This window comes from Erinaceus europaeus, chromosome X (genome assembly GCF_950295315.1).
Source record: "Erinaceus europaeus chromosome X, mEriEur2.1, whole genome shotgun sequence".
Lineage (NCBI taxonomy): Eukaryota > Metazoa > Chordata > Mammalia > Eulipotyphla > Erinaceidae > Erinaceus > Erinaceus europaeus.
The window spans coordinates 88,533,158-88,554,650 of NC_080185.1; the positions used below are offsets into that span (position 1 = coordinate 88,533,158).

General features: G+C 40.6%; 1 protein-coding gene across 4 annotated transcripts in view; it reads right to left on the reverse strand.

Annotated features, from left to right (window-relative positions):
* The window catches only part of CLCN5 (chloride voltage-gated channel 5), a 223,616-nt gene that overhangs the window by 29,675 nt on the left and 172,448 nt on the right, over positions 1 to 21,493 (reverse strand). For 2 of the 4 annotated variants that reach the window (XM_060183590.1, XM_060183591.1), the window contains 2 exons: positions 9,669 to 9,820; positions 5,359 to 5,458 (listed from right to left, as the gene is read on the reverse strand). In XM_060183590.1, coding sequence (XP_060039573.1) covers positions 5,359 to 5,458; positions 9,669 to 9,820 — 252 coding nt within the window. Of the gene's footprint in view, positions 1 to 5,358; positions 5,459 to 9,668; positions 9,821 to 11,162; positions 11,264 to 11,925; positions 12,124 to 21,493 lie in introns of those variants that run through there. The other 2 variants (XM_007529429.3, XM_060183594.1) reach the window with 2 other exon arrangements.

Consider the following 21,493-nt stretch of genomic DNA (forward strand, 5'->3'; position numbering starts at 1 on the left):
GGGGCTTACTTTTCCTGGTGGGAATGTCAGTTGGTTCAACCCCTGTGGAGAGCAGTCTGAAGAACTCTCAGAAGGCTAGAAGTGGACCTACCCTATGACCCTGCAATTCCTCTCCTGGGGATATAGCCTAAGGAACCAAACATACCCATCCAAAAAGATTTGTGTATACCTATGAATACATATCAGAACAAATTGTGATAGCCAAAATCTGGAAGGAACCCAGGTGTCCAACAACAGATGAGTGGCTGAGCAAGCTGTGGTATATTTACACAATGGAATACTACTCAGTTATTAAAAATGGTGATGTCACCTTCTTCACTCCATCTTGGATGGAGCTTAAAGGAATTATGTTAAGTGAGATAAGTCAGAAACAGAAGAAAGAATATGGGATGATCTCACAGGCAGAAGTTGAAAAACAAGATCAGAAGAGAAAACACTAAGCAGAACTTGGACTGGAGTTGGTGTATTGCAACAAAGTAAAAGACTCTGTGGGGAGAGGATTCAGGTCCTGGAACATGATGGTAGAGGACCTAGTGGGGGTTGTATTGTTATGCAGAAAACTGGGAAATGTTGTGCATGTACAAACTATTATATTTACTGTCAAATGTAAAACAATAATCCCCCAATAAAGAAATAAAATAAGAATGATGAATTCACCTACTTCACCTCATCTTGGATGGAACTTAAAGGAATTATACTAATTGAGATAAGCCAGAAAGAGAAGGATAAGTATGGGATGGTCTCACTCATGGATTGAAGTTGAAAAGTATGAACAGAAAGGGGAAACACAAAGTATAACTTAGAGTGGGTTTGTTGTCTGCACCAATAAAGGACTCTGGGGATGGGTGGAGGGGATTTCAGGTCCTGGTACACAATGGTAGAGGAAGACCCAGGCTGGGGTTGAGAGTGTTCTTGCAGAAAATTGAGAAATCTTACACATGTATTAAACTTTATTTACCTATAAACCATAATACTCCCAACTAAAAAGAAAAGAAAGACAACTACTGGATGGCTTCACTCATATGTGGTGAAATCTAGAGAATTGATAAACATGACCTTGTGAGAGATACAAAGACAGAAGCAAACTGTTGCAGAGACTTTATAAGAACTACGGTGGTTATCTTTAGGAGGTAGGAGGGTGGGAATCACAGACACTTTGGTGGTGGATGTGGTGTGGAACTATAATTTGTATACTTATAATCTTGTAACCCACTATTTAATCACAAATAACAATGGAGAAAATAAAATTCCAAATATTGATACACACAGTATTTGTTCAAATGTTCATGTAGTTTTAACAACTGTAACTCAAAAGTGCATACAATCTTGCTAGTTTGTTATCACTCCTAGATAAAGAAGTGTATCAAGGACCGGTGTAAGGATCCTGGTTTGAGCCTCCAGATCCCCACCTGCAGGGGAGTGGCTTCACAGGCAGTGAAGCAGGTCTGCAGGTGTCTATCTTTACCTCCCCTCTCTGTCTTTCCCTCCTCTCTCCATTTCTCTCTGTCCTAACCAACAACGACGACAATAACAACAACAAAAATAACTACGACAACAATAAAAAACAAGGGCAACAAAAGGGAAAATAAATAAATATAAAAAAATTTTTTAAGAAAAAAATGTGTATCTACATGTTCATTGTAGTAACACTTATTAAAACAATCAGTCCCACAGAAACATGTTGGTGGATACTAAAATGATTTTAAAACAAAATAGCAATAATAAAATAATAATAGTAAGATGCTGTGCTGGACAGACAGCATAATGGTTCTGCAAAAGACTTTGACACCTGACACTCTGAGGTCCCAGGATCAATCACCCAGCACCACCATTGCCCAGAGCTAAACAGTGTTCTGGTCTCTGTCCCTAACTCTCTTTGCGCCCCGCTAATTAAAATAAATACATAAATAAACAAAACCATTTTTATAAAATAAGACATTTTATTTTGTCTTTGCTACCACATCAAGCTTCTGTCCCTTCTTTCCTTCCAGTGATTACCATATAGCTCCAAAGTTTCTACACTGCCATCCCTTGAAATATGGTGCCTAATAATCACCCAAGATGGCATTCCCAGGTCAATCCTAACTGCTTAACCGCAAAGCTTTTTCTAAGTCCTCTTCCTTTTCTTCAGAGTCTCTGCACAATAGTTGACATTACAGATCACTTGTCATCTACAAATTGGCTAGGCTATCTCTCTCTGCATGAGCCAGAAGGCGTAACATTAAAACCAGGGCTTACAAACTATGTCCCAAAGTTAAATCTGACTGTCATCTATGCTTATAAATAAAAAGGTGTTTTTTTTCGGGGGGGCGGGGCTGTAGTTTACCTCACTTGTTTATTTATTGACTACAGCTGCTCTTGCACTACACAGCTTACTTGACTTATAAATCCTAGAATAGTGGCTGGGTGGTGACATACCCAGTTGAGTGCATGTTACCATGCAACAGGGCTTGGGTTCAAGTCCCTAGTCCCCATCTGCAAGGGGAAAATTTCACAAGTGCTGAAGCAGGCCTGCAGGAGATTCTCTCTCTCTCTCTGTCTGTCTGTCTCTCTCTCTAACTCCCCCTACCCTACAGATTTATCTCTGTTCTGATAAAAATATAAAATAAAATACAAAGATTTAAAACAAATAAATCAATCCTAGAATATTCACTAGTGGGCCCTCTAAGGGAAAAACAAAAAACAAAAACAAGAATTACCAATCCCTGCCATAAACAAGCTTTGAAAACTCAGGTAGGAAAGAGGCATTTCTCATTTGCTGTAATCATTTTATCCTCTGAGAGTCACATAGGGGCTCCTATTCTTCCCCTCTTACAGATAAGTAAACTTGAGCTCCTTAGAGTCACAAATTTGCCAAATCTCAAAACTCACAAGTGTGGGGGGCTCGGATTTAAATCTAGGCTGTCAGAAACTAAGGACTGTGTTGTTAAGTATCTACTGCATCTTATCCACCTCCAAGCTTCCCACCCAAGTTCTAGTTTAGCTGAACATTCTAGATCTTCCTAGGCCCATTTTTGAGTGTCATAAGGATATAATTCTTAGCACATCTACTTGGTGGTCCTGGTTTTTTTCGTTCCGTAATGGACAGGAAGTAAGCTGGTGCACTTGCTTTACAACTGTATTTGCACACCAAGTATACTATTATGATTATTTAGATTGCATATTACCAGGAAAGTGAAGAAGACAGTTGGCACTGTCCCCTCTTGATCACCAGAAAAAAATATATATATATATTTCATCATAACTGACTGTACACTTCTTGAGGGTGTGAGCCATATCTGACCTGACTTTCTTCACCACCAGATGAGAGAATAAATGTTTAAGAAATAATTACAAAGTTTCTCTGGAAATCCTTTTCTCTCCCAGGTCCCATAAAGTATGACTTTAAAAAAAATAACTGTCTCATGTCCCTTGAATATATGCCTAAGAGTTATATTGCTGGATTGTAATTCTCATTTTTATTTGTCTAAGGACTCTTGACATATGCACCCCTTTGTTGACAGCTGCATTATTCACAATAACCAAAGAGTGAATGCAGCTTAAATGTCCATCAACAGATAAATAGATAAAAGAAGTTATAGGGGGCACGATGATTGGGAAAAGAAATTCTCATGCCTGAAGCTCCAGTGTTCCATGTTCAGTCCCCCGCACCACCATAAATTATAGCCGAGTAGTGCTCTGGTTTAAAATATATATATGGTTATAGAACTCATACTCAATGGAATACTACTCTGCAATTAAAAATATGATACTGTGTCCTTCGGGGAAAAATGGATGGAAATGGAGGTGATTATGTTTAGTGAAGTAACTAAAGAAATGGAAGACAACTACTGGAATATGTGGAATACAGAGTATTGAAACACATGAACTTGCAAAAAAAAAACTGTCAACCCATCTCAACAACCTTGGGAGAACTATGGTAGTTATTGTTGAGGGGAGGTAAGTGGCACAGAAGTTTAGTGGTAGTAGTGATGTAGAACTACACTCCTATTATCTTCTCAATCACTATTAAATGATTAATAATTTTCAAGATGATATTTCCGTCAGGACAAAATAGACAACTGAAGGTGAATATGCTTAGTGAAGTAACTAAGCAGGTAAAAGACAAATACTAGAAAACTGAAATGCATGAGCTTGCAAATGAGAGATAAAAAAAAAAAAAACACAATTAACCAAACTGTCTCTAAGATTTTATGAGAATTATCATGGTTATTATTGGGGAGGTAGACACATACAACTTTTGTGCAGTGTGGAACTATATCCCTGTAATCTTATAATCTTTTAAACCACTGTTGAATCACTAATAAAAAATCTTAAAAAATAATTATCTCCAGTAACTTGTTTTCAAGACAAGAGGCAAAAGAAAGAGCTAATGGAGGCCGGGCCCTAGCACAGCAGGTTAAGCACACATGGCGCCAAGTGCAAAGAACAGCGCAAGGATCCCGATTCAAGGCCCCCCTAACCCCGCTTCCTACTTGCAAGAGGGTCACTTCACAAGTGGTGAAGCAGGTCTGCAGGTGTCTTTCTCTCCCCCTTTCTGTCGCTGCCTCCTCTCTTTATTTTCTATGTCCTATCCAACAACAACAACAATAACAGCAATAACAACAACAAGGTCAACCAGGACAACACAAATGGGAAAAATAACTTCCAGGAGCAGTGAATTAGTAGTGCAGGCACTGAGCCCCAGCAATAACCCTGGAGGAAAAAAAAAAAGAAAAGAAAAAGAAAAAAAGAGCTAACAGCATTTTCTCATTTAACTTCAAGCCCTCAAGGTAACAGATGCAAGTATTAGTACTCCTTTACAGATGGGGAAATGAAACCTCCATAAGGCTCACCAACAATTAATTAATTAATTAATTACCAGAGCTTGCTCAGTTCTGGCTACTGGCGGTATAGGGGATTGAACCTGGAGCTTTGGAACCTTAGGCCTGAGAGTCTTTTTGCATAATCACATGCTATCTCCCCCATCCACAATTCATTTCTTTGTATTTGTTTGTTAATTTATTTACTTAGGAGACAGAGAGAAATTGAGAGGGAAAGGGGGAGACAGAGAAGGAGAGAGACCTGCAGCACTGCTTTACCATTTGTGAAGCTCCCCCCACCCCTGCAAGTATGGAATGGGAGCTTGAACCTGGGTCTTTGTGCATGGTAGCATGTGTACTCAATGGACTGCACCACCAGAAAATCATTTCATGAAGGAAACCAGTAAAGCACAGCCCTCAATACAGTTCACGACTTGGGGGAAGAGTGGGACATAATATGAGGAGATAGAAAACGGTGCCAAATTACCAGCAACTGACCTGCAAATCATCATTTTCCCAATAAAGTGGTTTAATATAAAAACTCAGTTTACCATACCTGATAAAAGCCCAATAAGTAGCATCAACAACCAGCCGGAGAAAGCATCACTCACACTGTGAATCAAGGCCCACGTTGACTCTTTGCTTTTATTGGTAATCTAGAGAGAAAACAGAAAACATAGGTATATTCCATGCACATCTACCTTTGCTTTTAGAAGCTCAATTTTCAACAGCGATGAAACACAAAGACAAGTCATCTAGGAATTAAGATCAATTTGGAATTTCTTTTTTTTTCTTTTTAATTTTTTAAAATTATTTATTTGTTAGATAGAGATAGTCAGAAATCAAGAGAGGAGGAGGAGATGGAGAGGGACAGAGACAGAGAGACACCTGCAGCTCTGCTTCACCATTTGCAAAGCTTTCCCCCTGCAGGTGGGGATGGGGAGAGGGCCTCAAATCTCGGGTCCTTGCACACTGTAATTTGCATGTTCAACTGGGTGTGCCACCACCCGGCCCCTAATTTGGAATTTCCTCTTAAATAATTTTTGGTTGAACCAGCATGATCAAGAACTCTGATGTTGTTGAGTCTTCATCAAACCCATGTGCATTTACAGTATTGCAATGATAGTAAGCACTCTACTCAGCTAAGACTTTTTTACAGCATCTATCTGTTTTGGTTATTCCAGGTGCTTTCTTTCTGCCCTAGAAAACAATCCAAGAATGGTCTCTTGGTTCACAGTAAGTAATGTGGCTGCTTTTCAGAGAATAAATAAGCATGGGGTTATGTGAGTGGTAAAAGTACAATTGAGGTTTACTATTTGGGGTTGTGCTTCAGGTCAAGCAGATGCCAAGACTTGATCCCACAAACCCCTGTACAACCATCATAGATACTAAATGACATCAGAACTATATCGCTTGATTTTTTTTTTAAAAGTCTGCTAAAATATCTGAGGCTATCAAGAGGTATAGAAAGTTTTACTTTCTAGGTCGTGACAGCTTAATCCATTCAGGGTTCATATGCCCAAACCAAGCATTCTTTCAGTTTTGTCACTGGTAAAGTTTACTTTCTCTCTTCTCCTATTTGTTCCCTTTGAAATAGTGACATAGCTATCTATCTTGCTCTGCAGGAACATCCTAAAATGCTAAAAATCAATTGTTATTTAAGAATTTAAAGCAAAGGGTTGGGCGGTGGTGCAACCAGCAGAGTACACATGTGCAAGGGCCTGGGTTCAAGCTTCTAGTCTCCATCTTCAGGGGTGAAGCTTCCCGAGTAGAGGAGCAGTTTTATAGGTATCTCTTCTTCTGTCTCTCTCTCTCTCTCTCTCTCTCTCTCTCTCTCTGTCTCTCACCCTCTATTTAAAAGAAAGAAAAGGGGGGGTAGCCACTGGGAATGGTGAATTCATGTAGGCACTGAGCAACAGTGATAACCCTAGTGACAAAAATAAATAAGTGAAATTTGTCAGAAAATATAAAAATTCAGAGTAGTTTAGAATTGTCTACATTCGATGCTCAAAGTTAATGAGATTTCCCATGGTGTTGCTTTCATTCTGCTGATGAACAGTGAATGCACAAAAAAAAAAAAAAAAGTGTCCTTTGAATAGCTGACACACACAGATTTTAAATTGCTAATTAATTGGCAATGCTTTGTCTCAGAGGCAACCATTTTAATACATGGGAAATGTACCCATGTCATGTCCTAAGTGACTTTCACAAGCTCAATAATATGTTGACTATGCAACTCATGACAAACTGGACTCTGAACTATACACAGCAGGAATTGAAAAGCCCTAAGACTTTAAAATCTAGAGACATAAGATCTTAAGCTCGAAGTAAGTCGATAGGACAGAAAGTGTGTGTGTGTGTGTGTGTGTGTGTGTGTGTGTGTGTGTGTGTGTGTGTGTCCCAAATAGCAAAACTCTTATGAGAACCAGATGTCTTATAAACCATTTTTAGTTAAGATAAGAATGCTCCATGGGATTGTCACAAATCTAAGGATTAGCAAGAACATTCTCAAAGTCTGTACCTGGGATAACTTGACTCTTAGGCTCAGGTGGTAGAGAAAAAAAAAATCAGTCAGGGCTTAGGAAAAGCTTTAGAATATAAAAATGGGTCCAATGGAATAGCTCACTTGGATAACATGCTGTGTTGCCATGTGTGTGACCCAGGTTCGAGCCCAGCCTCCACTCTACTGCACTGACAGAAACTTCAGTGCTATGGTCTCTCTCTCTCTCTCTCTCTCTCTCTCTCTCTCTCTCTCCTTCTTCCTTCCCTCCCTCCTTCCCTCCCTCTGTCTCTATCTAAAAACTTACTGCTGGCCAAAGAACTATCCCTTCAGAGGATTGTCTACTATATCATAATAGCAGAGACTGGGAACCTACTTTTTTTTTTTCCTAAGCTTCTCATGTGGCCCTGACAAAAACTAAACTTGGTGATTCCCTAATTTCATTGATACATTGCAAGAAGTTAAAGCAAGCAATTTTGGCAGGCTACTGTAAAAAGACTTCAGAATGCTTTGAAAGGATAAAAGGGGAGAAATCCTTTGGCCAGTGTCAGGAAATTAGTACCACAGGCTTAAGTGCCATCTATTACCCACTACACTGAGTTAATGTTTTTAATTTGAATTTGGTTGGTCTTTTTTTTTTTTTCTGAGCTGATAGTATATATTTGTTTTGGCTTCACAGTGGAGCTATAATCACAAGGAGTTTATCTTGTGTGCTTCAGTAAACAAAGGACTCTCAATTACTTTTTTCTTTTAAAAGGAGTCCATTTACTTTTGTTAGTTAAAAAAAAAAAATCCTGCTTCAAGGGGAAAACGCCAAAGAGAGATAAGACACGAAAGGAAGATCTTTGATATATACTTTGCACATCCCCCATTGAGTTTATTTTCACTTCTCTACATAGATATGTCAGGGTTGCAAGAATACTTTGCAACCACTTACTGTAGGAAAATAAATTATCATTTAAAAATAAAATACAAAATGCCTTAAAATAAAAAGGAATCAGGTAGTGGCACACCCAGTAGAGTGAGTGCACATGTTATCATAGTGCAGAAAGACCTGGGCTCAAGTCCCCGGTCTCCACCTACAAGAGGGGAAGCTTCAAAAGTGGTAAAGCAGTGCTGCAGTTGTCTCCCTTTCTCCCTATCTCTTCTGTCCTTTTTAGGAAGGAAAAGGAAGGAAGGAAGAAAAAGGGAGGAAAAGGAAGGAAGGGAGGAAGGAAAGTAAGTAGGAAGGAAAGAAGGAAGGGAGGAAGGAAAACAGACCATGAGGAGTCATGAATTTGTTGTACAGACACTAAGCCCCAGCAATAACCTTGGTGTCAAAGATAAACTAATTAATTAATTTACTTAAACCATACCTCTAGGCTTTCCTTTTCTTTCAAAATAGTTTATGATCCACTCATAAACCACTAATACCAGTAATACCACCCCTAGGCATATATCCCAAGGACATGGAAGAACTAATTCAATGTGATATATTATATTTGCAGTTTCACTATTTATAATAGCCAAAATATGGAAGCAACCTACTGCCCAAGCATATATATATATTCATTCAGTGGAGTGCTACTCTGTAATCTAAAAAAATGAGATTGTATCATTTGGAACAAAATGCATGTGATCATGCTACGAAGTGAAATAAATAAGGAGGTGAAGGATAACTACTGAATAAATTTGATCCTATGTGGAATACAGATAACTAAAACAAATGAACTTGTAAGACAAATGATAACCAAACTATCTCTTGGATTTTGTGAAAACTTTGGTGGTTATGGGGGAGGCACCAAATTTTGGTGGAGGGTATGGTGACTTCACACAGCATGTGTGGGTGTGAAATTATATCCTGAAATCTTTTAATTTTGCAAAGCACCACTGAACCACTAGTGAAAATCAATTAAGCAATAAAACCTCACATTGTTGATAGAAACTAGATTCACTCACATTCAGAGCTGAAGGAAAAAATACATATAAAGTTGCAACCCATGTGTTAACAACTGTAAACCATTACCCATCCCTCAATAACATGACAAAAGGGGGAAAAAAGACATATAAAGAATGGACATGATGGGGGCTGGGTGGTAGCACACCTGGTTGAGCACACATGTTACAATGCACAAAGAACTGGGTTCAAGGAGCCCCCAGTCCCCATCCGCAGGGAGAAAGCTTTGTAAGTGGTGAAGCAGTATTGCAGGTGTCTCTCTGTCTCTCTCCTTCTCTGACACCCCCTTCCCTCTTGATTTCTGGCTGTCTCTATCCAATAAATAAATAAATAAAGGCAATAATATTTTTAAAAAGAGAGAGAATATACATGATTAAGTTCTTGCCCTGGTATTCCATAATACTTCCCCATTTAGCATTTTTCGTCTTACCTCTCGGTGTCTATCCCGATCTCGGGACTTCTCTCTCACCCAGTCAATGGTATTGAAATCATCATAGGTCCCCACGCCAGGGATTGGCTCCTCCAAGAAGTCCATTATCCTATTGGAATAACTTATTCCTCCACCATTGTATGACCTGTCCTCTGTTTCAAAGAATAAACAGACATTAGCATCCAGGCATTGTAAAGACTTTTTTTTTTTCACATCATTTTCCTGAGCACCAAAACTAAGTCTTGGAGCAAGCAGGTGACAATAGTTAAGGTGCATTCCTCAAGGAATATACCATCCATCCCATTCAGAGGTTTTGTGATTTAGACACAAAAATGATGAGTTTCTCAACAGAATCATGAATGCAAAGAGGACAGGTGAGAGGGGCAGAACAACAGCAGAATGCACAGGAGTTGGCATGCAGTGGGAAAGGAGTTATGAGACAAAAGATGGGAGCTGAAACAGAGTGTTTCTACTGGTATGAAAGGGTCAAATGTCCCTACGGATATATCATGTGAGAAATCATTTTATATTTATAAGGCAGGGCTTCAATCCTAGGAGGTGCCTTTTGGAAAATCCAAAGGAAGTTGCCTCTTTCAGGGTTGAGCTGGCTGAAATGTACAAATTTCCCTTTAGGAGATAGAAAACTTTGACCCCTTATGTGATAGCCTTGTGGAAACTTTCACAAAGTCAGGATGGTCTAAGATTCTCAAGTTAAAGAACAGGGCCACTTTCAGCGGTGAACTGTCCCTCTTATTCCTTCAGGTCTTGTATCTCATCTAGCACTGCCTTCCTCAGCATATAATTTACATCTAAGCCTCAGTAAAGATCAGCTGAACCAAACTTTGTGTGAGGAAAAGTGGGAGGGAGGGAGAAATGCTAGTCTCTGACAGTGTGCTCAAATAAACCTGTTCAAAACATCCCCTGCAACATCCCCTGGCAGACCCACATTTGCCTTTTAAATGTAAAACACAAAATTGTGTCCAGGGACTAAGGCAAATACATAGCGAGGAATCTCCTCTTCCCCTCTTCATAACATCATCATCATCATCATCATCATCATCAGAGTAATGCCACCATTGAACTCAACCAGTCAAAGCTCACATCTGCTGTATCAACCTTGGCAGGGAAGAAGCTTCCTCCAGACTGGTAATAAATCCTTTTGCAGAGCCTGAGCTGGCTCCCTGCCCCCACCCGGCTTCCTTAGCTTCCCTCCAAAGTCCTAACAGAAAACTTCACTCTCTTGGAGGCTTAAGTTTGAATTCATAGCCAAGCTGAGCCTGGTTTTTCCAAATTGTAAGTCTTCCCAGTTCCATAATCCCTTCCACAAGCAGCGTGTTACATTCAAAAGGAGAAACTCTGTAGACAGCAGATCCCCATGAGGATGGGGGTGGGGTGCAAGCCCTGCTCCCCTCCCCCCTCCCCAGTGGAGGAGATGGCAGGCAAGTTAATCTTTAAAACCCAAACCATAAGCCTTTTCCCTATCTTCAGGCATACCTGGCTATAAAAATGGTTGGCTGCTGAATCACTCAAGCAGCATTCCCCAGCATGTCAGAGACATGCTGATAAAAGACAAATGCCGTTGTGTTGAGAGCTTGGAGGGAAAACGCCAGCTAGGGGGAAAAAAAAAAGCAGGGCAGAGAGGGATTCAAGTATGTGAAAGGGGTGGGGTTGGGGTGGGGGCTCTGGGAAACAAAGCCAGCTGGTTCAATTCTCAAGACAAATGCTGACTTGAACACAGGCCACCAACCAACCAGAAAGGGACTGTTTCAAAGCAGGTCCTGCTTTGGTTGAATTTGTTCTGACTCAAGAGTTCTCCTTTTGGGAGAAGGGGAAAAAGGAGGTGGGGGGGGGAACCCCACAATTTTTAGAAAAGGATTTTTTAAGGCATCTTTGAAAAACACCCAGCAACTTGCTGCTGCTACACTGTCTATTAAATGACCCCTCCACCTCCTCTCCAGCTTGAAGATTAAGAGAAAAAAAAAAGAAGAAAAGAAAGAAAAAAAAAAAGATCTGCAATATCTTCCTAACAGGAAAGAAAGATTTCTATTACGTCACTAGGTAACATGAGCTCCGCATCATCCTCCTTTGTAAGAGTCTCGGGTTCTAAACCACAACTGGTCATCGGCTCAGGAAAAAAAAAAAAAAAAAAAGGCAGTGATTAGAATCCAACAATTCACTGCATTTGTGCAAGATTCTCCAGAACCCCTTCTCCCTGGGGGTCACGCTTTGGTCCTTGGCCAGGCTCAAGTTTGCTTACCTTCAATCTCAGCTTTCTGTTTCTCTGCCTCAGGGAAGCAGTAACCTTAGCGGCCCGCACTGAGTCATGTAGGCTGAGGAGCTTGCACTGAAGGTTCCCGGGTAGGAAGTGCTTGAGAAGGGCACTTGCACTCTGTGTCTGTCTGCTCTCTCCCCTGTCCCCGGGAACAAATGCCACCTAAAAGCACCACCAGTGTTCCCCAGCGGTCAGAATGTGATGTCACTGCTCGGATCATGTGACCAACCCCTTGGACCAGCCTTGAAGAAAGGAAGATTTTTTTTAACTCAACACTGGAGCCTTAAAGATGTAGTCTCGTCTAAACAAATGCCATCAAACTAGTGTGTGTGTGTGTGTGTGTGTGTGTGTGTGTGTGTGTGTGTGTGTGTGTGTGTGTGTGTGTGTGTCTGGGGAGTGGGGGGGGGAGGAGATAGACGGAAGTCCATTCAGAAAACCGAGGTCCAGACAAGTTGTACTTTTCACACCAGGGTTAGAAGAAGATTCAAATTACAGCAGAAAAATCACTGAGAGTGATCTTAGTCAGAGAGACAGCCAAATATAGCAAAAGCCTTCCTATAATTGCACCAGTGGCAATGGCACAAGATAAAGTTTTCACAAGTGGGAGACTGAGTCAAAGATGGCAGAGTCGGAAGAGAGCTGTCACACTGTGATTCTATTCACACAAGTTAACAAGTCGGCAAATTTCAGTGTTACAGGTTTCGGATACAAATATATGTGACTGCATTACAAAGAGAAGCAAGAAAATAATGAAAATAAAGACATTAGTTACCCAGGGGCTTTTGGAATGCTAATCTTTATCTGGACATGAACAGTGGCTACCTGGCCACTCACATTGAGCACTTTTTTTTTTTACTACTTAATATTTATTTCTATGATAGAAATAGAGAGAAACTGAGATGGGAGGGGGAGAAGAGAGAGACACTAGCAGCACTGTGTCACAAGTGGGGACTGGGAGTTTGAACCTGGGTCCTTGCACATGGCAATATGTGCATTTAACTGGGTGTGCCACTACCCAGTCCCAGTTTTTTTTTTTTTTTTTTTTATTGACACCAGAGTTATCACTGGGGTTTGACACCTGCACAACAAATTCACTGCTCCTGGTTACCAATTTTTCCTTCTTCTATTTTATTTCATAAGACAGAAGGAAATTGAAAAAGGAAGGAAGATAGAAAGGGAGAAAGATAGACACCTGCAGACCTGTTTCATGGCTTGTGAAGCATGCCCCCTTGCAGGTGAGGAGCAGGGGAGGGAACCTAGGTCCTCATGCATAGTACTGTGAGTGCTCAACAGGGGGCACCACTGCTCAGCCTCTAAATTTTTTTAAGAGACCAAGAGGCAGAGAGAAAGAGTGAAAGAGATTATAGCATGGAAGCTTCCTTCATTGTGGTGGAAGCCAGACTCACACTTGGGTCGCATACATCGCAAATATAGTCACTATCCAAGTGAACTATTGCACCAGCCCAAGAAGACTCATCAATAAAGAAAAAAAAGATTTATTTATTTAGTTAGTTGTGAGAGAGAGGCCTTAGCACTTCATAGCCTCCTTCAGTGCAGTGAGGGCCAGACTCAAACCTGGGTTGTACACATAGCAAAGCAGCACACTATACAAATGAGCTATTTTGCTGGCCCTGAAGAAAGATTTCTTTTTTTGTTTCCTTTTTTCTTTTTAATTTTTTAATATTTATTTATTTTCCCTTTTGTTGCCCTTGTTGTTTTTTATTGTTGTCATAGTTATTATTATTGTTATTGATGTCATTGTAGTTGGATAGGACAGAGAGAAGGGGAAGACAGAGAGGGGGAGAGAAAGATAGACACCTGCAGACCTGGTTCACCACCTGTGAAGTGACTCCCCTGCAGGTGGGGATCCAGGGGCTCGAACCAGGATCCTTACGCAGGTCCTTGCGCTTTGCGCCACATGAGCTTAACCTGCTGCGCTACCGCCCGACTCCCGAAAGATTTCTTTATATTAATAAGAGACAGGGGTGGTGATCAGAGTATTATGCTGGCACATGCGGTTCTGGGAGTAGGACATGGGGCATCATGTTTTCAAGTTCTGCACTTTTCCACTACATCACCTTCCAGGCCACTGCAGTCATTCTTCAAACCGTACCAACATGTTTTATGTCTTTCTCTATGCACATCACAATTAGAGAAATGTATGAAATTATCAAACTGCACACCAACTTAGAATACAAGTTCTTTAATAGTGACAAGGAACCTTGAAAAACTTCGAATGCAATCAAGAAAAATGATCTATAAACTGATTTATCTCAGCAGACCCAAGACCGCAAAAGGGGAGGGAGAGAAAAGGGGCTGGGGTACCCTTTGGTGGAAGGGCAGGCTAATGTGGTGGTTGGATGAGGGATACAGCCACCCAACCTAGGGCGATGTGAAACTGTACCCCAATAACAACAACATTTCTTTAATTGCCACCAGGCTTATTGCTGGGGCTCAGTGCCAGCACTATAAATCTACCACTCATAGTGGCCCTTTTTTTCCGGTTTTCTTTCCTTCTTTTTTAACTCCTTTTTACATTTTTATTATCTTATCTTATTTATTTATTTATTGGATAGAGATAGTCAGAAATTGAGAGGGAAGGGGAGACAGAGAGGAAGAGAGACAGAAAGACACCTGCAGCACTGCTTCACCACTCGTAAAACGTTCCCCCTGCAGGTGGGAACGAGGGTTCAAACCTGGGTCTTTGTGCACTGTAACACGCACACTCAACCTGATGCACCACCACCTGTTTTGTTTCTTTTTTTCACTTCTATTTTATTTCATATATCAGAGAGAAACTGGAAGGGAGGGAGAGATGGGGAGATAAAAAGGAAGAGAGAAAGACATCTGCAGACTTGTTTCTCCTTTCTGTAAGTAAGGAATGGAGGTTTGAACTCGGGTCTTCGCACATGGTACATGCTTACTAAATTGGGTGTGCCACTGCCTGGCCCCCTACAAGAACAGTCTTCTCAACCAGTATTTCCTCCCTAGTGAGATTTTCATTAAAAGGAAATGCAGAAGTTCCATATTTAATCCCCTGCAATACTGTACACCAGAGCAGAGCAATATGTGGGTAAAAATGAATGAATAAACGAATGAATCAATGAATGAATGAATGAATGAATGAATCTTACAATTAAAGAAATGAGTTTCTTTCTCAGTACTGGTGCCCTACCCAGAAAGTAACAAGTTTGTTCTCAATAATCCAGTCTTGAAAATAGCAACTATTTCGGCAACTCACTGCTATATTTGTATTGTTTGGTTTGTTTTTGGAGTATTATTTTAAAATTTCATTTATTTATTTTGGATAGAGACGGAGAGAAATTGAGAGGAAAGGAGGTGATAGAGAGGAAAAGAGACAATGCTCTACCACTTGTGACGCTTCCCCACTGCAGGTTGGGATGGGAGATTGAACCCAGTTCTTTGCAAATGGTAGATAACATGAGCACTCTACCAGGAGCACCACCAGCCAGCCCCCTGTAATATTTTAATTAATTAGGCTTCTCCTTTCCCAACTCTGTTCCGAAGTGTTTTGTTTTGGTTTTGGGTTTGTTTGTTTGTTTGTTTTCCACCAGAGAGACTTATCACTGTAGCTTGGTGCCTATACAATTCTACCATTCCTAGTGGCAATTTTTTTCCTTTCTTTCCTTCTTTCCTTCTTTCTTTCTTTCTTTCTTTCTTTCTTTCTTTCTTTCTTTCTTTCTTTTTAAATAGAGGTTGAAAGACAAAGAAAGGTAGAAAGGGAGAGAGCCAGAGAGAACAAGAGACACCTGTAGCACTACTCTACAGCTTATAAAGCTTTCTCCCTGCAGGTGGGATCCTGGAGCTTGAACCTAGGTCCTTGTGAATGATAATATGTGTGATCTACTGGGTGCACCATCACCTGGCACCAAATTAGTCCAGATTTTTTTTTGCCTCGATATGAAACAGAAGTAAAATGTAAGCTTCGTAGGCACAGTATGCCTACGAAAAAAACGTTAGTGCTCTAACAGGAAAATAATTCAAGTTAAAGTACCACTGGGGCACAACTTGAATGATACTAAAAACCAAAAGGCTAAGTTGCATTGTTTGAGTCCAGGAAAAACACACCACACCACACACACACACTCTCTCACTCTCTCTCTCTCTCTCTCTCTCTCTCTCTGTCTCTCTCTCTCTCTGTCTCTCTCTCTCTCTCTCTCTCAACATTCAAGTAACTTTCCCAGCAGGTGATACACACTGCTTGAAAGAGGAGGCATATAAGTAGATGCCTTTAGCTCACTCCCCATTATGGCCAGAACTTTCTAATTCTTTTTCTAAAAATCACATGATGCAGAAAACTGAAATAAATGATAAACAACTTCAAAATACAAGAACATAAACTCCCACTTCAGAATAACGAGTTGCTTTCAATCCTTAACCCAGATGCCATTAGAAAGTTACCCAAGGGAATGAAAAAGTAACTGATTAAGTAAACTAGTTAAACACTAACAAAAACACTGGAGGTGGGAGGGTGGTAAGGAGGCCTCCTACTCAGATCCTGAATTGCTGTTATTAATAGCACAGCAGAGTAAAGGTTCACTTACTGGCAACAGGCTGAAAATATAAATAAATAAATAAATAAATAAATAAAGCAGGGCTGTTGGCCTATTTTTTCAGATTTGAACATAGTCCCATTTAAAATTTTATTTATCAAAAAATTTTAAAATATTTATTTATTATTTATTCCCTTTTGTTTCCCTGGTTGTTTTATTGTTGTGATTATTGTTATTGTTATTGATGTCGCTGACGCTGGATAGGACAGAGATAAATGGAGAGAGGAGGGGAAGACAGAGAGGGGGAGAGAAAGATAGACACCTGCAGACCCGCTTCACTGCTTGTGAAGCGACTCCCCTGCAGGTGGGGAGCCGGCGGCGGCTCAAACCAGGATCCCTACGCGGGTCCTTGTGCTTTACCCGCCACCTGCCACCTGCGCTTAACCCTCTGCACTACTGCCGACTCCCTATCAAAAACTTTTTTTTAATCAATCTTTTTCTTTCTATTTTTTACTTCTTTTTTTAACCTTTATTGGGGGATTAATGTTTTACATTTGACAGTAAATACAATAAATTGCACATGCATACCATTTCTCAGGTTTTTTTCCACATAACAATACAACCCCCACTAGGTCCTCTGTCATTCTTTTCCAGGACCTTTCTATTTTTTTTTTTATGGGTGATATGAAATGGTTCACAAGATTCAAAGACTATGAGGGTATAGTTAAATACCACACCCACCACCCATGGCTCCACTGAAAAAAGCTGTGTTTCAGTGTTTATCGAGATAGATTATATTTTTGTAAGGCTAGGCTTCGATCTCCAAAGAATTCAACATCCGTCCCTCACACACATCAGTAGATACTCCTCCTGTGCTCATTTCAATTTTACTTTCACTCAAGGTAAAACTCCTGCGACTTTTCCCTTTCTTGGGCTGATCTGAAGTGGTTAGGGACTGGGGGTGCTTAGTGTATAGAGAGCATGTCTCGAATGCATGAGGTTCATTGTGTCCATTCTTGGCATTGCATATGAAGTGATTCTTTGGTATTGGTGTCTCTTTCTGATAGTCTCTCTCTCAGACACACACGCACACGCACACGCGCGCGCACATACACACACACACCCCAACATAAAACTAATCAGGCCCCAGAGATGGCACAGGGGTAGAGACTTGTAACTATGTGGTCATGAGTTTGATCCTGGGCACTGCATTCCCAGAGTCTTCTCCATACCCCCCCTCATAAATCTTCAAAAACAATGTACCAAGTCAGTGAAATAGCTCACTTGCAGGTTCTATCTTCCTTTCTCTGCCACCCTCTGCCTCTCTCTCCTCTTTCTCTGCCTCTCTGTCCCTATCATCTTTAAAACAAGTTTTAAAACTTTAGAAAGGAACTCTGGAGACAAGAGGGAAAAAGACAGAATGAAGGGGCCCATTAGGATTCTGTTGTGTTTCCTAGACACCAATCAAGAGGAGATGAGAGGCTATGCCTGTGTGTTAAAGACTATACTGTAAACCATAAACCCCCTCCCCCAATAATTCTGTAAAAGAAATGGTCGGGCCAGGTGTGGTAAATCTGGTTGAGTGCACATGTTACAGTGCACAAGGACCCAGGTTTGAGCCTGCGGTCCCCACCTGCAGTTAGGAAAGCTTCACGAGTGGTGAAACAGTGCTGTAGGTGTCTCTCTCCCTCTCTATCTCCCCTACCCTCTAGAGTTCTGGCTATCTCTAGCCAATAAATAAAGATAATTTAAAAAACTTAAAAATAAAATAAGTTGTCAAAGGTAGATAGCATAAAGCATATGCAAAGTGACTCTTATGCCTGAGGCTCCAAAGTCCCATGCTCAAGCCCCTTCACCATCAGAGCTGAGTAGTGCTCTGGTAAAAATAATAATAATAATAATAATAATAATAATTTTTTTTTAAAAACTTAGTAAAAGAAATGGTCAAGTTAAAAAGCTTCTGCACAGCAAAAGAAAACACCACCTAAACAAAAAGATGCATTACAAATGGGAGAAGATGCCATACATCAAACAAAAGGCTAATAACTAAATATATAGAGAGCACACCAAACTCAGCAGCAGCAGAGGATATCAACAGAATGTTCACCAAAGAATTGATTCCTTCAAGTTCCATCCAAGATGCCTACAGACAATGAAAAAATGCTCCCAGTCACCGACTGTCAGAGAAATGCAAATCAAGACAACGATGAGATACCACTTCACTCCTGTGAGAATGTCATACATCAGAAAAAGAAGAGCAACAAATGCTGGAGAGGTTGTGGGGGCAAAGGAACCTCCCTGCACTGCTGGTGAGAATGTAAATTGGTCCAGCCCCTGTGGAGAGCAATCTGGAGAACCCTCACAAGGCTAGAAGTGGACCTACCCTATGTCCCTGAAATTCCTCTCCTGGGGGTGTATCCTAAAGAGCCAAACACAACCATCCCAAAAGATCTGTGTATACCTATGCTCATGGTAGCACAATTTGTAATAGCCAAAATCTGGAAGCAACCCAGGTGTCCAACAACAGATGAGGGGCTGAGTAAGCTGTGGTATATGTACACAATGGAATACTCCTCAGCTATTAAGAATGAGGGATTCACCTTCTTCACCTCATCTTGGATGGAGCTTGAAGGAACCATGTTAAGTGAGATAAGCCAGAAAGAGAAGGATGAATATGAGATGATCTATCTCACTCATAGACAGAAGTTAAGAAATAAGAATAGCAAGCAGAAACACAAAGCAGAACTTGCACTGGGTTTGGTGTATTGCACTAAAGTAAAGGCTTGGGGTTGGGGGAGATTATACCCTGGTGCATGATGGTAGAGGAGGACCTAGGCTGGGGGTGAGAGTGTTTTGCAGAAAACTGAAAAATTTTACACATGTACCAACAACTGTATTTACTATTGACTGTAAACCATTAATCCCCCCAATTAAAGAAGAAAGGAAGGAAGGGAGGGAGGAAGGGAACTTTGGGAAACAAATGTTTAACTTTGAAATAGAAGAAGAAAAAAGCGAAATGGTCTAAGAGACAGAAAGGACAACAGAGGCTAACATTCGAACTCTGCTGAGAACAAGACAATATAAGAAGTGGTGAGCGATGATAGCAATGGAACTATAAACACTTCAATAATTCTATAACACACCTTGTCTTTAATAAAAAAAAAATAAAAAAATAAAAAAAAATAAAAAAAAAAAGTTACGGGGCTCTTCCAAGAAGGTGAAAGATGGCAGAAAGGGATAGAAAAAGCCTGTAGAGACAAGCATGAATCTAGATTCTAGCACCCCCTGTAGATTTCTTGTTTCCTATTGTATAAAGCTCTGTCTCTGTTGGGTTCAAGATATTTGCAAGGAGTGAGGGGACTATCTTTTATGCTTCCTTGCCCAGCAACTATTATAACCTAGTCATTCCAGACACAATATACTTTTATTACCACTGAAGCCAGGAAAATTGAATCAGGATTACGACTCAGTATTTTCAGGCTCCCACTGGGCTAGAAAGTCACAAAAAAAATAAATAAATAAAATTAAAAAATTCAAAAAAAAATATATGTCAAACTGGAAAAAATGGGCTACATTTGACAAAGTTGCTGACAGGACTGTCTATATAAAGAAAACGGCCTGCAGTTCCATTACCTGTGCTTCAATTCCTTCCTTCTCAGATTTATAGACAAGGTTGACAAGGGGATTGGAGAATGTAATCCATAGGGAGACATTCCTCTGAACTGTACATTACAGACCACCATTTTGGAAAACCCTTTGGCTGGCACACTCCATGTAATAGTGTGTTACTATAATTTTAGAAGCAGCAATTCAAAAAAGAAGAGGAGGAGGAGGAGAAGGAGGAGAAGGAGAAGGAAAAGCAGTTTTCCAGTGCTTCTGTACCGTCTATATTCCTTTCTAATAATCTTAAAAAGAAAGTTAGAGACAAGAGATTAGTAAATACACTTTGGCATGAGTGGGAGACAGGGAGAACATTTCAAGAGAAGAAATACCAACGAAAAAGCTTCTTTGTGGATGCATGAGAATGGTGCGATGCCAGAGGCAGGAAAAAAATGGTGTATCAAAGCATAATCTATAGAGATATATGAAATATTGTGATTGCTTTGAAAATATTTATATATTTATTGAGGCCAGAGCACCCAATTCAGAACTATAGATCACTTTTTTTCATTTGCAACTGTTATTATTCCTTTTTAATTTTTACTTTTTCACCAGAGCACTGCTCAACTCTGACTAATGGTGGCGTTGGGAATTGAAACTGGGACCTTGTAACCTCAAGCATGAGAGTCATCTGCAGAACCATTATGCTATCTCCCCAACCTAGGGGTTGCTGTTATACAAACACTTGGGCCTGTGTACACTAATGTGTGTATACTATTCACTGCAGCACTATTAGTAGCAGCAAAACTCTGGAAATGATGAGTCTAGAAATGAGTAAAAGTAGACTGTTTACCAAACCCAACCCCCCCAACATATTATGTGAAAAGTCACAAAACAATTAGTAGAATATATTTTTAAAGTATGTGTGGGGGGGAAGTTATTAATTGGACAGAAAAAATCTAAAAGGGTTATACTGACTTATTTCTAGGGGTCCTTTTAGGAGTGGGGAGTTGAAGGGGAACTTGTACTTGTTTGAATTCAAGAGTAAGATGTATTGTGGTCTTGAAGATGGTGCAGTGGATAAGTGTTTAATTTTCTTTTTTTTTTTTTCCTCCAGGGTTATTGCTGGGCTCGGTGCCTGCACCATGAATCCACCGCTCCTGGAGGCCATTTTCCCCCTTTTTGTTGCCCTAGTTGTTGCAGCCTCGTTGCGGTTATTATTGCCATTGTTGACGTTGCTTTGTTGTTTGATAGGACAGAAAGAAATGGAGAGAGGAGGGGAAGACAGAGAGAGAGGGGAGAGAAAGATAAACACCTGCAGACCTGCTTCACCGCCCGTGAAGCGACTCCCCTGCAGGTGGGGAGCCGGGGGCTCGAACCGGGATCCTTACGCCGGTCCCTGCGCTTTGCGCCACGTGTGCTTAACTGCGCCACCGCCC